Source organism: Aulonocara sp. 'chitande type north' Nkhata Bay, linkage group LG20 (genome assembly GCF_057382095.1).
Source record: "Aulonocara sp. 'chitande type north' Nkhata Bay isolate Kocher_YH1m ecotype deep benthic linkage group LG20, A_spYH_male_GT1.1, whole genome shotgun sequence".
Classification (NCBI taxonomy): Eukaryota; Metazoa; Chordata; class Actinopteri; order Cichliformes; family Cichlidae; genus Aulonocara; species Aulonocara sp. 'chitande type north' Nkhata Bay.
The window spans coordinates 35,349,444-35,364,537 of NC_141363.1; the positions used below are offsets into that span (position 1 = coordinate 35,349,444).

The window sequence follows — 15,094 nt, forward strand, 5'->3', positions numbered from 1 at the left end:
ATTGCAAACACCTGTTCGGTCTTTGCAATATACAGATACTGACATATTAAAGGAAAAGGGAAACATTAAGCCACCTCATCACCTTACATACACACACACACACATTTCCCCTGAGGAAAGACTCGTCTTTCTCCGCTGTTGTCACTTATGCTCAGTCTTGTTCTTGTGCATAACTACAATATAGTGTACAAAAGTGATATAGTAAACAAAAAAAGAGAGTGCTGGCAGAGCAGCTGCTGTAGGTAACATTGATTGTGGGAGCAGGGAGGCGTTGAGGAGTGAGTCTCCCCAGGAGAATGCCTCCTATTTCAGAACAGTCTTATGACCAGCATGCCGAGCAGAAATGTGAAGAGAGGCATTGACCAACTACTGGAAAACATCTAAGCTATCCAGGATCAATGTCAAATTGATTCCAGAACTATGTATAATGTAGGCCAGTGGACAGCTTGTCTCGCTCTTTCCACCTCCTGTATGGCTGCGCTTCAGGAGCTGAGATGGTACATAGCAAGCTAGATGGACAAACAGAACAAAATCGCCTGAGGTGTGTTTTAAACACATTGCAAGCCCTTTTGTGGTAAAGGTGTTCATGTGTGCTAAGCAGCTATTCCTCACAGAAATGTGTTGTGCCATGGTCATGCACCTTTTGCCTTAAATCAGTCCGTTACATCAGTTGCCAAAGTTTCAGGATAGTTTGAGGTTGTGGGTACAGCCACTGCAGAACAACTAATTTGCTCGTCACAGTGGATTAACAGAGTGGACACAGTGTGACTTCCACCCTTCCCTTTCAGAAGGGAAGCCCCATGCAGGTTCTAATGAGCAGTATGCTGGAGAGGGGATTTTTTAAACCTAACACAGTACTCATAGGACAGCCTCACCCCTCTTCAACAGATGCCAAGTGCAGCTGTCAACAGCGTCATACCCTATTGTTGTTTTTGCTTTCTGAACTCTCTCATCTCGCTCTCTCGTACTGACCATTTGTCTTGATAGCAGATCAACTGCATCCTATTATGAGACATGCTCAGAAAATCTTAAAGGCAGCTGGAGGTTAAAGTTGGCTCAGATGGATTCACTCTACCTTACCACTTTTCCTCTCTTAAAAGAGAAATGTGGCTGTATGAGATTACATGGATACAGCGTGTAATACGTTATTGTCAGTGCATTAAGAATTCATGAATTATAAATTTAAAAAAACAAACTCAAAATGATTCAGCTAAGGTACGTTTGCTTGCAGAATTGAACCAAATCACACTTATTAAATCACCGATATACCTTTAATGCATTTAAACTTCAAACTTTTTACTCTGTCCTTTTTAGTCAGTTTCTACTATCTACATTTTCAGTAACTCTACTAGCCGCTTTCTCTTTTCTGTTATCTAGTGCTCATCTCTGTCTGTCTGTAACTAATTGCATTTTTTAAATTTATTTTCATTTTTTTGGGTCTAAACTTGTGATAGCTGGTACTTTGGCAAACTCCTTCCACCCTCCCCAAACACCAGCCAGTGCATTTGTGCCTGGACAGGTTGGTTTCCTGGGCTGCCCTGGAGGAAATATCAGATGACCTGGCACTCCACAGTAAAACCCAGGTCATCAGGGAGGGCTCCTCTAACCATATCCCTCCCATGGCCCCCCCTTTCATTCACTTCCTGCTTTCAAGTGTAGGGCAAGGTCAAAGCTTTGAGGATGCATTCCCCAGACTTCACCATGAGGCAGGCTGGAGGCGCTGTGCTCTGCTCTCTAACCAGACTTTTCTCCGTCTATTCTTTCACATCCTCTTGCTCTCACATATTCATTTCATTGGCTCGGGCTTTTACTGCAATCAATACTGTTGCTTAAGTTAGTTTTTCTAATACAGCTATTCATTAAGTGCATTTTCATTAGTGTCAGTAGAGAACCAATGTAACTGGAATAATGGATAAACATATGCTGTAATTGTTGAATCCTATTTTTGGGGTGATGAAGTCTGGTTTTAAATAACAGAGCTCACCCAAAAGAAAAATAAGTCATTACTCTGTTTTTACATAATGCCTAGTAAATTGTGGGTTTTAAAAACTAAGACTCAATTCTCAGACAATGATGTAACTAAGGGTATTTTAATGCAGGAGTTGCACAGAATAAAATGCACTTAGAGTTTTGTCCTCCCAGCTTTGTATTGTTCCCAGCCCTCAATTTTTCTCTCGGCACAAATGCTCTGTGGATGCGGAAACAAGAGCGAAGCATTATGAATGGTGTTTAGAGACAGGTGTCTGATCTGTCCTGAGATAATGCCAAAAGACTCCTATCTCCCCTTCTAATGGAACAGCGACAGTTGTTTCAAGTAATCAGGCCTGTCATCCAAATGTTGAAGCGCTGGTCCTCTCAACACCTCTCTTTTCTTTCCATAAATCAAAGTTGGTGGCAATGCAGGAAATCAGAGGATACAGCAAAAACAATCTGGCAACGAGTTCTTCCAGAATAGGGAATCCTCTCTGAATATCTCCATCAAACACAGGGGTCATCTTTGTCTGACTTTTGTGGAAATAAGAAAGGGCAAGGGTGAAATCCATCTAATCAGCTCTACAAACAGTTCCCATAAGATTATCACTGCATCTAATTTTAACATCATATTCAAATAAGGGATGAGCCAAATAGTGAATACTTTTTTTCTGAGAGTTTACTGCTCCCGCTCCCCTTTCTTGGTCCAAAGAAGTGAAATGGGATGAATATGTTAGTGTCATCTCCAATTTCAAATAGGTAGACATTTCAAAAGATGATTCTCTCTGGAGAAAATGTTATACCTCTAGAGTGAAAAATATCATTTGAAAAGCAAGACAGTAAAAGCCAGTCATCTCAAAATGAAAATTTTCTCATGGTGGCTTTCCTTTTCACCTCAACGGTAATGGGAAAGAAAAAAAAGGACAGGGGGTGAGGTAGGAGAGGGTGGGTGGATGCTATAAGAAGAGAGAAATAAAGGGGAGACACACTGATGAGTACAGGAGTGACACTGCTTGAGGAGCATGTTAATAACGTGTCAGGCACAGACAGGTAACCAGTAATCAGGCCTTGTGACTGTAACAGGGTAGACAGAAACACACGCACACATAAACACCCTCCTCTCCATCTCCATCAGCCCTGAAACTGTTAGACTGCTCGGTCATGTTCTGGGGCAGCCCCCTCCGCTAACAGTGTGTCGCAGCTTTTACAGAGACAAAAGAAACAAATGAGATGGCTGGGTTACAACAAACAGCTCCGGGTTGTTCTTTCCCCTTGAAAATGAAAGACCCTCTTTTTTGCAAGTACAGTGTCAATTAGAGGTGGTTTTGCTCCTGCTCACTCTCCAGTTCTTAGCTTTTGCTGATTGGCATTTATTTAGAAAAAAAGGTTGCCTTAATTCAGGATATGGCGAATACAGGAGTACAGTATATTTTAACGACACCAGGAGGTAAAACGACAGCAAAGATCATGTCAGTAGGGAGGGTGAGGCATAAACCTCATGCAAGTACAAACAACCTTGCACGAGGTGGATTCTGACCTAAGCGGGAGAGTGTGGATGGAGCTGTGTGTACAGAGAGCCTCCTCTGAATATTTCCCTAGTGAGAGAGCGTAGGCCAGAGACACTAAGGTCAGCAGATAGAGTCCAGAGCCAATTGACAGCTGCTGGTTTGACTTTGATACACCATCAGTGCTCAGCACAGCGCTTGCCCATTTCCCCCTCCACCCCTCTTGCACTAACCCGCAAGTGTGTTTGCTCAACCTGAACGCATGCTAGCCTCTCATTATGCCGCCCATGCAAACTTTGTCTCCTTGCAGCTGTTTAATGGCTGCACGTCTGTTTTTGTTTGTTTCCTCACCATAAGATTATTGCACCTTTATGGCTGGTCGGGGGGTTGGAATAATCCCTGGCATCTGTTCAGAGAGGGAGGGGTGAGAAAGAGCCAGAGGAAGGGCCATGCTTCTTTCTTTCTTTCTTTCTTGTTTGTTTAAATTTTTCTAAATATGGGACCATGTGGCCCTCTATTTCATCCTCTGCGACTGAGACTGGAGCTGTGGTTGGATTTTAAAGGCAAGAATGATGGAAAGGGCTTCGTGCTAACAGGCACAAAGGTCACTGAAGGAGCTTCTTGTTGCCGTTTATAACTCCCAGAATGAACACAAAATAACATCACAGGCACGTTAGTCCAGTTTAATGGATGCAGAACAGTAATGCCTTTTGATACCTGGTTAGTTTGTGTTTTTTCTTTGAATATTGTAATTGTTGTTGTTGGCTCAGCACACATTCTCTATGTGTTTTGGTGTCTATATAACAAGATTATTTGCTCATTAAATCAACAAGGTTGTTACTGTCTGCTCTTATACTTTCAATGCTGTTTTATTTTTCTGTTGCATAGCAAAAGTTGCCTGAGCTCCTTTAGAAAAGCCTCATCTCCTTTCTGTTATTTTATTAAGTCAAGATGCCATCTTGTCATGGCTTCTGTGCCTCCGGTCATTATGGCAGGAGAACAAGAACTTAATCAACAGGGCATTATCTCCCAGTGTGCACCTGGAGGCAACACTGCCAGTCATGCTACCATCGCTTTTTTTGTTGGTAACCCTGACAGCCTGGAAACCCCTCACACCACACACCCTGCAGCATCCCCATGGGCTATCGCCAGTGTCTGTGCCAGGTCACACTTGTGACACGGCCTTGAAGGCCCAGTTGGTGCCTTCTTGCAGTGGTGCATATTTTAGAATTTTTATGAATTTGAAGAGAAAATGATGGAAGAAATGAAGAAATGGTCCTGGTTTATGTGCTTGCTTTATGCTGCCACACACTGGATGTGTCATATTTTTCCAGTTTGCACTTTTGAAACAGCTGCTGCTTTTGTTGACATTATTGCCCCGTGTGGGCAGGTGAAGTAACAGCATTTAGTCCCAAAGGAAGCTATTTTCAAACCCTATCCTCACAAACCAAAGAAGACAATATCTTAGAAACACATTTACTCTTAAAGGTTTGTTGACACTCCAACATGAGGTGAGACACACATCCTTATAAACTGAAAAGACAGTGTTTTTGTGGAAGATGGCAGCAGCTCTGTCCTTGTGTCTAGCTCTCTCTAGTCTGACAAATGTTCTTGCTGAAGAGTGAATTACTGGCTGTCGCTGGTAATCATTAGGTTGTCTACCAGCATCCAAAGTGCTTTTTATTTCTGCCCATTAGTTTGGTGAGAAAATGGCCGGGTATGGTCCAGTGTGTTCTCCCTTACACTCAGACTGATGCAGTAGGCAGGGCAAGCATGGGAAACATGAAAGTGTTTGAAGTATCTCTATTTATGCCAGTGGCAGTTTGGGCTTTTTTTTAAAAAGCATGGTGTCTATAGCATCTCTGTACACAACTGACTCCAAAGGATCTACTGCCTTTTCTGAAGAAGCAATACACACACATGTCAATATTGTGAGACTGGCGTGTAATTATCATTCAAAGGTTAAAGAGTGGATTGATCCATAGAGAAGTGTCAAGGGCAGATCAAAGGGATTTGGGGGAGGATCGGACCAAAAATGTTAAAAGCTGCTCACTCTCAAACACAGAGACGTCAATCTTTCAGAAAGCACCTTGATGTCCTCTGAGGAGAACCTGATCAAAGCTTTTGTAACAAAGATAGTCTCAGAAGATGATCTGACCTCAGTTGCATTCCACTTCTGTCTTTCATTTTACTTTTAGCAGTCTGCATTTACCTGGCTGAACTCCCCAGCACTGCCCCGGTTTCCGTCTTTCCTGTGTTTGCACTGCTTGTTAAACTGTCTGAATATCAATGAAGCAGTCTCACCGATGTATAACAAACACAAGAGAACAGTGATTAAAGATGACATATCTAAGCCTCACTCACTTCCTTCTCCTCTCGTCTCTTTTTCACAGGAGATCGCAGCTTACTTGATAACATTTGAAAAGCATGAAGAATGGCTAACGACATCCCCTAAAACAAGGTAAGACCATTACACTCACTGCCCTCTTTAAAACATAGGGTTTTTAAGATTTATAGTCCTGCAAGTATTACACTCTGTGAGTCAAAATTTACATTTTTGTTTTTTCCTTTTTTTTTCTTTCCAAGGCAATTTCCCTTATGCGCGGCTCATAATTACCTTCAAGTTTACTGTAGGATGTTTAATATTACAGGGTGCTGATGGCTGTTCAGAAAAGTTTACAGTTTGCAGATAAATTATAGAATATTAATAATGACTAATAACTGCCTTTTAGCACTCCAATTAACACAACATGCACTGCTGCAGCATCTGCTGTGAATGTTATGTTAATGTGCCTCTATCTGTCTGCACATTCGCCACTCCACTGTCTAGGTCAGATGTTACACCCCCATGTTGAACAAAATGCCAAGAGCTAGTGCTATATTTGAAATAGAATCGTTTTTCCAGCATGGGACCTAATTTATTTTATTAATATATGCAGATACATATAGTGCCAATTTGCATGTCCTCCTCAGTTTTTCAGCAAATTTCAGCAAAAGCAGTTTAATGTCAGAGAATGTGTCTGTGGCAGCACTGGCTGTGATGCCATTATTTAACATACATGGTATAATGACTATTAATATATGCAGCTGTGATAGCAACCTTTTACATTTAACAGCATTAGATACATTTCAGTTTGAGTGTATTTGGATAATCTTTTTCGTATTATACAGCTTTAGAGTTGGCATCTTTGGCCTCTGTTGGACTATCAAACAGAAGTGTCGCACTGTAAGACCACAAAATCTTTTCTTAGCTCCAGCATATACAGCCTATTTAAACATGATCCCTTTTGCTTAAGTTTACATGTTCATGCATTTAGAATAAGCTAATCAATGTTAAATCTTTCTTTATCTTCTTTTTTTCTTTGAGTTTGAATTGCTGTGTTGGCATTATTAGCAAACCTCATCCGTGCGTAAGTGGACTCTGGGCTTACTGGCACAGAACCGATTGCTCGCATACCCTCCTCTCTTCCACTGCCTCGGAGGGACATTGATAATAGTCCTGCATTAAAACACTACCAATTAAAATATGTTCTCCGGTTTAATTCTAGGCCAAAAGAGCATCAGGCACACCCTTTTTTTAAAATCAAGAATCCTTCCTTCTTCCCAAGCCACTTCTGTCTAATTTACCAAAATGAATTCAAAATCACACTTTTTTCTTTCGTGTGACCTGTGTAGTTGGCTTTACAGTCACCTTTATTTCCTCTTCAATGTATACACATTCTTTTATCTTGCTCTAGTACCTTAAGTGACCTTAAGGAATAAAAAAGGGATCGTAATCAAAAAAAGGCCACGTTTTGGGGTCCTGGAGAGCTACAAATGTCACAGTACTGGCATCATAGTGCACAAGACAGGCTAAAAATGACTCTTGTGTGAGATGTGAGAGACTTGTGATCCAGTGACTTTCTATACAAATGGTCCTCAGTATAGTGATGGCCACAGTCTGTCACCACTTGCTGTATGTGATGCAGTGGTCTTAGTGTGCTCAGGGATTTCAGCCCCATGTCATCTCGTAGCACAGGTGCTGATATCTCAGATATGTCATCAGGGAGCAGTTCCTAGTGTACATCTACAGATCACCTGACAACACAATAACACATCTCATGTTTTAGAGTACCTGTCTTTTCAGCACAAGATGTGTGTGTTTACTCTGTATGTGTGTTTGCCAACAGGAGAGTCAGCGAGAAAGCTTGTGAAGTGTTTGTATTTTTCCAGATGTCAGTGGAAGAGTAGGGTGTAGTGATGGATGTCGGGGCCAGGAAAGGTTGGCGAGAGTCAAAGGATGAGGCGTATATGTGTGATTGATGGTAGCTGATTGATGGCTAGGCTCTACATGAAAATTTTCTGTTCAAGGTGGGGAATAGGCTAAGTAGGCTAATTCTCCCCCAGCCAGGGCTTTTACTCCAGGTTAGTGGGGCATGATGGGAGGCAAAGATGAGCAGCAGGGTCATACACAGAGAAGCACAGCGCTACATGGCTGCACCGCATGCATGCAACAGCTCTGACACATGCAGGTCATAAAGATGGGAGTGGGCCACAGTCAGAGCTCAAGGAGCTGACACCAGCTGTTTGACCAAGGTGTCACGCGATGCTGTACATGCCTTGAATAGAGATGGCATCCTGTCAACACGAGGAAGATAAAACGAAGTGGACCTGTTTCATACATGCATAGACGTATCTCTGGGTTCATGCTGATGCGCATACAGTAACAGTACAGCCAGTGTTATCTTTTGCTTGGGTCTGTTTCTGTTTGTTTATCATTTCAAAATCTGAAGCATGCCAGGGGAGAATGGTGGAATGCTGAGTGATTGATGTGCTTAGCTCTAGTAATACACATTCCCTTTCAGATAGGAAGTGCAACAGTGCTTAAAATCAATACCGGTGTTCTCCCACTGACTGCTTGAACAGCACTACAGCTAATTCAGGCCGCACCTGTCAGAGCTGGGGAAATCTTTCCCTACTCGGGCCTTACACTTTAATTTACACCCACAGCCTCGCTGGCTTCCATTTCCATTAAAGGGAGAGCCTGGCATTATGGCTTTAATGAAGGCCACGGCCAGGCTGTGATTTAAGATGGCCGTTACCCCGCACCTTCACTCCACAGGAGGGAACACACTTAAAGGGACAATTAGGATTTTCCTCTACTGCATCCTTCCGGAGAGCCATACTCATTCTTTCCTTTTGGCTTTTTAAAGATGTGACCATACTGCTTCAGTTGATGGGATCTGAAGGTGCCTGTGGGAGAAAGGTAGAAACAGAAGGAAGGGAAAAGAATTGCGGTTCCAAATCTAGACAATAACATTTGATGTGACCTCATCATGGGCATAACATTGCGCTCCTGTTGAGAACAGGCATTCATTATCCATCATAAATGACACAAATATCTCCTTAAGGGGCTGTTTAGAGGTGTTTGAATGCTGACAGATGGAGTAACTATTGACTAGATGGTGTCACAGATTGGTCAGCCCAAAGAGCTAATGGACACCTGTGTGTAGTACAGAGAGAGCTCGTTATCGTGAGCGTCCCCTGAACATCACATGGTTTCATGTTGAAGCAGTTGCACATTAGTGCTTCTTGTCTTCACTGTTTGTTTTATTGAACCGGTTAAAAGCAATCCGTTGCAAAACACAGCACAGAGACCCCGCTTTTACACCTGCTAGTCTACTGTATGCAGCGATACAGTAGACTAGCTGTAGCTGTTAGAAAGTTGAAGTGGTGGGTTGTGTCAGCTATTTGCTTTGACTTTTGCACTAGTTTGGAGCGCATACATTTACACATGTGCTTACATGACCACAGAACACACTCCTTCTCTCTTACTCACGCACACACACATACACGAATGCACACACACGCACCCACACATTGTATATTGAAACTATCAAACAATAAGCACCAGTCCTTGGAGGGCCCTGCATTGACACTGAACCTAGCCGCCCCCACGTCCCAGCGCAATAGCCCTCTCTCCTCCCACATCCACAGCAACAGAAACAGCAGCAGCAGCACTCCAAAATGAAACCAAGTCCCTTTAGACAGCTTCCAAAGACAATGCTTTTATTAAAACCTACAGTAGTGGCGCCACCCCAGAGGCGCGGGTACACCAACAACAGAGTAGAGAAGAACTGAGAGGCAGCCTGAGATCTGCTAATGACTGTTTGTTTGCGATTGTGTATGGTGTTTGCGATTGTGTAGGGTGCCTATGAATGTGAATTTCTGTCTGTGACAGTGGGAAAGACATAGATAGAGGGGATTGTGTTTAATGCTTATGCGTGAATTTACTCATGTGTATGCACACGATATGTGCATACACGTAAAGTTGAGAGTTCATGACTGTGCAATTATGCAGGTGTTTATGAGTATATGGAGCTACCATGTGTACATAATTACAGCTGAAACTGTGTGTGTTTTGAATAAAAACCACGCTAGTCCTGTATACCATGTGTGTGTCAATTTTGGAAGAGACTTGGTGTTAGATTTGTATTGTTGATTGTCATTTATGCTTAGAAATATTTACTTATATATGCTTAGAGTTTTGTAATTAGTTGTAGATTGGTAGAGGTTTTGATCCTTGATAGTCTGCAAACTTTGTGTGTATTAGACAGCACTTTGGGAGCATGAGAGGTCATACCGTGTCTTATTGTTTTATGGTAGGATTAACGTAGTTGCGTCTGTTCTAGTCTAAGTGCTCTTTGTTTAGATGAACTGCAGGACTTCCTCACCGTGTTATCTAGGATGAACCATCTAGGGGGAGGGGGAGGCTACCCTCTTCCTGACCAAGGATGTTTGACCCTTTGATCAGCAGTCCACACACACACACACACACACACACACACACACACACACACACACACACACACACACACACACAGGCAAGGTACTCTTTGTGTGTATGTAGACGTCATATGTTAATGAACTTATGCATATTCATGTAACCTCAATAAAAGAACAGTGGTACGGGAGAACGGACGAGAGCAACTGGGGTCAAGCGAAGGAACGGTGCCTGTCCGGTTCTCTCCCGTGCACGAGAAACATGAAGAAGCTTGCCTACTTGTGTCTTGCTTTGCAGTGTAATTATATTGCCTTCAACGTTCCAGCGGATGGGTTCAAGCTACAAACCTATCACTTGGTATCTGGGTGAGTCTGTCATTGTGAATAAAACCTCCATAGCCCTATGTGTAAGCTGTGTTTCTGTCATCAAGTTTGGCAAATGGTGTGAGGAAGTGCTGGACCTTCAGTGACTGTGTGCGTGTGTATAAGTGTTGGGGGGAGATGTGTAGGATGTGCCTGAGAAGGGCGTCTGATAGTGTTTGGTCCTAATGCTTTGTGGCACTCGTTGGCTGGCAGAGTTTCAGAGGAGAGTGGAAAAGGACAGGAGCAGCAGGAGCAAGAGAGAGAGAAAGAGAAAGGAAGAGGGTGAGGAGACAGCTCAAAGAGAGATACATAAAGAAACAAAGGCATAGAAGATGAGGGGGTATTTCATTAGCTAACACTGAAATTAAGACTCTAAGACTGCGATATCGTCCTAAATCAAGCTGGGGCTATTAAAAAAAGCCCGCATGACATGTAACTGGAGAAAATGTTTAGCGAGCCACTGTAGTGGGACCACCCTCTTCTTTTTATCTGCATTTTCCGCTTCTCTTATGTTATTTTCATCCCAAATCATCATGGGAAAAACCGAGCTGTTTGCATAGTGACACTTGGTTGTCCCATTGTGTCGGGACAACACACTGGGTCATTGTACCCCACTGCTTCCACCCAGTCAACAGCACTGACAAGGACAGGCCTTGCAGACTGGGTGAAATAAGGCCCACCTGGGAAAGCTGGGAGGACAGGAGTCAGGTGAACCTTGATAGCATAACGTAAGAGTGAATGAAAGTGAGAAAATGAAAAATGGTCATTGAAGGAAGAGTGAATATGATTGAGCGAGAGCAGTTTAGAAAATGGAAACATGTCGATAAGAGAAGCGAACAGACGAGATGGAGATGGGAGGAATAGTGATGGATGTGGTGAGGAGAAAGGGGGGGGGGGGGCATACGCAAACAGACGAAAGAGCAGGGGAAAGATGGAATGGAGGGGGATTAAGCTGACATTGGACGAGAGAGAGAAAAAAAGAGAAAAATAAAGTGGGTAAACAGCAGATAGAGATGGAGGGAGGTGAGCAATGGAATCAACTGACAGATAGAGAAAAGTCCTGTGGTTTTGGGGCATGGGAGGGAGAATGCAAACGGTCAATAGATTACAGCTAGTGTTGTGCCAAGTGCCAGGGCCTCAGACTCCAAGCCAACTTAATAGCGCCTCTTGTTGTCTGTCCTTTAAAGTAATGCCCAAGCCAAACCCAGGGAAGCAGCCTGAGCCCGAGGCTAGTGGAAATGGACAGGGGACTAGATATATGTTAGTTTGCATCCCAGCTGCTGTTTATTACCCTGGCCAGCTTGCTCACTAGAGACCATTCAAAAGAACATAGAACATCATCTAGTTTTATTGCCTTTATTCCCCCTACATGCAACAGGGCTGCTGCTGCTGAAGGCCAGGAAGGGCATGATCTGTCTTTGAAATGAATCCTTTTTATTATGTGCCACTTTCTGTATGGTAATAGACATTAAAGATTAGTACATTAAAGTTTAGGACTGTGGTAGAGGGCTCCAAGTTAGTCTATACAAGTTGAGGATTATTGTGTAGTACAGCTAGACAAAAGCAGTATGAAAAATAAGCATGCCTAGCCTTGTTTGTTATGCCAATATGAGAAAGAGGTGGAGAGGAGGAAGGAGTGCAGCCAGTAGCTGGCCACAGGAGAGAAGGGATAAATAAATAGAGGAGGAAGTTGATGTCAAGCAGGTGTTCAAGGAGAAAGTGTCAGCCAAGCGGGCCGAGATGGGGAGAAGTGCTGCCTCTGCAGCCTGATAATAAAGACTTAATTCAATTAGCGCTTCTGCACCGGTGAGCAGCGTGCAGGCTGGCTGTCGTGGAGCAGGCCATAGACACAGCTGAGCTCGCCCTCAGCCACCCAGACACATAGATGTCCAGCCCTACACCGACCCAGCACTTTGCTGTGCTCTCTCTCCCCCTGGGTCTCTCTCTCTCGCTCACATACACACAAAGAAGACCCAACATTATTCACACCTGAGTCACTGAGAAGTCCAGTGACTAAACCCTGCATACACATCTCTCCTACACAGACCCTGTAACTCACAACACATACACACATAGTCTTCTTCACCCTCATCCCTCCCCATAAAGCAAACTCCCTTCAGCTCCTCTCCCTTTTCTGCCTTCATACTCTCCTTTGAACCCCCCTTTGCTCTCCACCTTCTTTTGTACTTTTTGCTTTCACGTTGTCACACTGCAGCGTTGGTGCCGAATCGCCGTGTGTTGGCCAGTACGGTGAGGATTGTGACTGCAAGTCCCTATTTTCAGCCCATCATACCCTGGTGCCCAGTTGGGTGCTGTCCTGTAGGCATATGGTGTAGCGGAGAGCAGATCCTGGGCCTTTCGAAAACCCTTGGGGGTATTTTAAACAGCTTTCCATCCCACGCACCTCTCTATGCCATTCCCTAGAATCTGGTCTGCCACTCTCTGCTTTGGGTGCGGTCTGTGAAAGTCTGTTCATGACTTGTCACTTTATGATCCTATTGGTGTACAGTAGTAGCACCACCGAGCAGAACGCAGTCATGTCTTAAAAGCTCCCACACATACAGGAAGGTGGAGGATGGGGAAAGGAAGTGGCAGAGGACTGTGAAGAGGAGGAGGTGGAGGAGGAGGAAAAGAAAGGACAGGACACACTGCTTCGATGATACTTTTCGCTGTTATGTAAAGAGAAGGAGAAAATAGGTCCTGGGCCGTTGCCAGAGAGCATGGTGAATCACCAGCAAAGAACAGGCACGACATGAGTGTGCATAAACACACGCGCGCACACACACTGGCACACATTCTGTCCCATTTCTTCACCCCAACTGAGCTTTGCAGTACAGGAAGTACAGCAGATGATGAGTTGCCTTTTGGCACCATTAAAATGTGTAAAAACGTCAAATGGCAGGACTGACCCTTTGCACCTTCTCCTCTTTTTGCAACCACGAAAGAGCAGTAACCTGACTTGCTGTGTGCCTTACACATCAAGGCCACTAATACACAGCGCATTCAGGTTCATAGCTCCTTTATTTACTTAAACTTTGACCTTCACCGACCAGGCTGACCTCCACAGTTTGCTTTCATCCCTTTTTTGCTTGACTATTGATTTTTATTCCTTCATTTATTTATTTGATGTCAGTTGTTACCTAACCATGCAGAAAGCTGTTCCCCGGTGCACATGCCTCACTCACCATGAAATACTCAGGTTGTTCTTACCTGTCTTAGTCTGACTGAGACACTGTTGATTCTAATGAAACATCATTACATTTGTAGTAGGTGGACATTCCTGCCTGCTTCGTCAGTCAGTACTTTATTCAAGGCAAGACCCTTACTTCTTTAACTACTTCATAAAAGACGAGACAGAGTGTCGGGGATGGAATGTACTGGATAACCATGTATTAATTTTGCATTAGTGAATTAATCAATTCGAATATAAGTCAATTGATAAATTATTCAAATCTTCTTGTCATGCACATTTGAGAGGAGTGGGCAGAAGGAAAGGTGAGAACCATTTCAGATTGGATTAATTAATATTCATGACATTTTTAAAATGAAGTAAGAAAAATAGCCATCAATTCAGTTAAACGGTCATATAATTAGGAGTGTTTGATAGAGACAATTCCCACTATGATACAATTCCCTACAATAAAAAGCAAAGGGTTTGATTTGTCTTGTCTCCCTCATCTTATCATAATTTCTACAACCTTTCAAATCTTGCCGTCTTTTTAAACTGCAGCTTGACTGATAGAACTCAGAGAGAGATAAATAAATGAGAAGATGATGAATCTTTCTTATGCACATCATAAGCAAAAATAATTAACAAGCCAGTGCAAAATTCCCGCCCTCCACCTGCAATCCACGGCTGGCTTGCTGAGAAGTCAGGTATTTGTTTGCTGTATTTTTAATTTTTCATCGTTCCTTGGTGTAGTCAATCATCGTCATTTTTTCTGTTTCCTAGAGGTTAGTGCTGCGCTCTGGAGAGTTATGGAGACAGGTCAGCCAAGATTTAAAGCAGTCCCACGCCTGACCCAAAGGAAAGCACTGCTGGATACATTAGCATGATAGCGATATGATTATGTCGGAACGGACATGAAGGGTTTCAATTATTTACAGGTGATGTGCCCGTTGAATTGGCAATGAAGTGGCTCGTAAATTATCCCCTCTGTCTAATCAAGCCTCCAGCGGAATAATGGAGCAAGTACTGATGTGGAAGAAGCTCTTTCTCGTTTCCTTTCTCTCTTCAGTATTTTGGGTGTGGATTGGCTACTTTCACAGTGGGATGATAACAGTCTCCAGATGACATTGGTTGAAAGGCAAGAAATGTGCCAGCAAGCGCAGGTTTAAAACACCTCCATTTCATCACTGCTCAGTGCTTTACTGCGCTTTATGTCACCAGACAATGATACAGTGACAGCCAAGCATCAAATGTGCAGCACCAGCACCTAATGTGCACCTTGGTTTTGTGCCTGAAAGAGAGAGTATGAGAGACAGACATATAG

The 15,094-nt window shown here is 43.3% G+C and overlaps 1 protein-coding gene across 1 annotated transcript in view; it reads left to right on the forward strand.

The window, feature by feature from the left end:
* camta1a (calmodulin binding transcription activator 1a) overlaps positions 1-15,094 on the forward strand; it is a 277,762-nt gene that overhangs the window by 115,538 nt on the left and 147,130 nt on the right. Inside the window, exon 4 of the mRNA XM_086276641.1 lies at positions 5,870-5,937. Within this exon, the coding sequence (XP_086132767.1) occupies positions 5,870-5,937 (68 nt within the window). The remainder of the gene's footprint in view (positions 1-5,869; positions 5,938-15,094) is intronic.